The 2,722-nt window shown below is 33.7% G+C and overlaps 1 protein-coding gene across 1 annotated transcript; it reads left to right on the forward strand.

Moving 5' to 3' along the window:
• Positions 1-1,937, forward strand: LOC124897942. Its single transcript, XM_047411564.1, has 3 exons — positions 1-102; positions 291-484; positions 1,295-1,937. The coding sequence occupies exons 1-3, from the start codon at positions 1-3 to the stop codon at positions 1,935-1,937; spliced, it is 939 nt and encodes a 312-aa protein (XP_047267520.1).
• Positions 1,938-2,722: the final 785 nt, after the last annotated feature.

Consider the following 2,722-nt stretch of genomic DNA (forward strand, 5'->3'; position numbering starts at 1 on the left):
ATGAAGAAATGGGGCAGCCATCGAAGATTAAGAGGATACGATAAAAAAAGGATTCTTGATGTCGAGACTACTCTCTTGAGACACAATGCCTCTTTAAATGAGGTAAATGTCAAGTCGATCTTCATTGACAAATAAAATATAATGACGTGCATGTCAAACATTGCAATTACACACAACATCTAATTTAAGGTCATCAAATCAAGCAAACAAGATAATCACTACGATGTTTGGACGACAACTGCGTGTGGTGGTTTCATGCCTCGAAGATTCCTGATTCTTTGCTCTTTCAGGTTACTATATATGAAAAGGCTTACAGTTGCTCGGTTGATTTTATAACGTCTGACCACAGGAATGCAACATCAAAGGTCATATGTGACTATATACTAGAGCTTGTGCGTGACTCTAGTAATGTAATCACACCAAACTTTATGGTAGATGAAATGAGAAGGAAATATGGAACAATCATATCCTACACCAAAGGATGGTGAGCGATACAACATGCCTATACGATGATAAGAGGAACCGCGAAACAGAGATACAATAGGTTACCATTGTAGCTTCACATGATGAAAGAAAACAACTCAGGCACGTACACAAACATAAAGAGGGACGATGAGAACAGGTACAAATGCTATACTGTTGAAATTGAAAACTTTTACCCAAGAGATAAAAGTTTATTCTTTAATTGCACTAATTAAATTATTAACATATATGCAACCCTTGCCTCATGGGCAAGACTTAGTTTAGAAAAATATTGTACAAATGCTATACTGTTGAAATTGAAAACATTTTCCCAAGGGGGAAAAGTTTATTCTTTAATTGCACTGATTAGATTATTAACATATATGCAACTCTTGCCTCGTAGGCAAGACTTAGTTTAAAAAATTATTGAAATTGAAAACTTTTGCCCTAGAGGCAAAAGTTTATTCTTTAATTGCTCAGATTAGATTATTAACATATATGCAACTCTTGCCTTATGGACAAGACTTTGTTTAGAAAATTATTGAACTTGAAAACTTTTGCCCAAGAGGCAAAATTTTATTCTTTAATTGCACTGATTATATTATTAACATATATACAACTCTTGCCTCATGGGCAAGACTTAGTTTAGAAAATTGTTGAAATTGAAAACTCTTGCCCAAGGGGTAAAAGTTTATCCTTTATTTGCACTGATTATATTATTAACATAGATGAAACTCTTGCCTCATGGGCAAGACTTAGTTTAGAAAATTATTGTACTCTGATTATAAACATCAAATGTAAATTGTTACTAATATTCTTTTGCTTAACACAGGTTTCAATATGCATTTTTTTCTTATGGCGCTTCAATCATTGGATGGACCAACTGTAGACCAATAATAATGGTAGATACAACATTTTTGAAGTCAAAATATCGTGGTGTACTAATGATAGCAGTGTCAGAGGATGGCAAAAATGACATATTTCCTTTGGCTTTTGGAATTGCAGACTCAAAAAATAATGAGTCTTATAACTGGTTCTTCAATCAGTTAAGAAATACAATTAGGTTACGTGAACAATTATCTATTCTATCAGATCGTCACCCAGCCATTATAAATACAATTATAAATATCTATCTAGAGTGTCAGCATGGGATATGCATCTATCACATGGAGAAGAATTTAAGAAAAAGATACTTCTCAGATATGGTTCTATCACTCTTCTACAACACAGCAACAACATACAAACAAACTAAATTTTATACTTTTGTGGATGAGATAGAAAAAGTCGACAAAGTTGCTGCAGAGTACTTGAAAAAAGAAGAACCAGAAAGATGGGCTCATTCGTTTCATACCAACAGAAGGTATAATATGCTTACAACTAACAACGTGGAGTCCATGAATGCGGTACTGAGAAAATCAAGGCAGCTGCCAATACTGGGACTGATCGATTACATTCAGAACAAGTTACAAAGTTGATTTTATGAAAGAAAAATAGAAGCGCAAGGCAACTTTCATGACATCACATGTTGGGCGGAAGTGAAGGTGACTGACAAGATTCAAGTCGCCTTGAAATTGAAAGTAAGTAATTGAAATTGTATTTTGATGATAGGGAAATATACTGTTACTATTGTTTTATTGCAGATTATATATAGCTGGTTTACTGTTATTTGTGATTTATTGCTAGTTTTTTTATTTTCTTGAGATTCACGCGCGAAAGATGTGTTTTGTTGCTTCTATTCCATTGCTTCTCCTCATAGCTGTGTGATCATTTGTGATTTGATGTTGTATGCTTGATTGTAACTATTTTTTAGTTGCCTCAAGATTTGTTCCCTATGTATTTTTGATTGCTCTGTATGACTGATTCTGTTCATATACTAGATGTTTCACTATCATAGTTGATTCTACTCCTAGGTTAGATGGAATATCTGTTTTATCTCAGTTTATTTGTAGCTGATTCTCCTGCTCATATGTTGGAAGCATCACTATTGAATCAACTGTTGTTCCTGAGCAAGGTTTTGTCTTTTTCGTATAATACAGGGAACTTGACTTTGAAAGCTCATTCCTTGGATGACAGATTCTTCTCCTACGCTATCCCTGACCAAGCCAAGCATCAAAACTCTAACTATCCCCTATATTGGCCCTTTTTTCCATTTTGAAATAGAACCTTAATTCTGACTCCTTATTATTGGTCATTTATTATTAGATTTTTTATTAGTTCAATATTAGATTGTGATTTGATGTTATATGCTTAATTGTAGCTA

The sequence above is a fragment of the Capsicum annuum genome, chromosome 4 (assembly GCF_002878395.1).
Source record: "Capsicum annuum cultivar UCD-10X-F1 chromosome 4, UCD10Xv1.1, whole genome shotgun sequence".
In the NCBI taxonomy this organism is placed as follows: domain Eukaryota; kingdom Viridiplantae; phylum Streptophyta; class Magnoliopsida; order Solanales; family Solanaceae; genus Capsicum; species Capsicum annuum.

Coding starts and splice junctions, on each gene's coding strand:
- LOC124897942 (XM_047411564.1), top strand. CDS start 1: ATGAAGAAATGGGGCAGCCATCGAAGATTAAGAGGATACGATAAAAAA. Junction 103..290: donor ACAATGCCTCTTTAAATGAG/GTAAATGTCAAG, acceptor TTGCTCTTTCAG/GTTACTATATATGAAAAGGC. Junction 485..1,294: donor ATATCCTACACCAAAGGATG/GTGAGCGATACA, acceptor TGCTTAACACAG/GTTTCAATATGCATTTTTTT.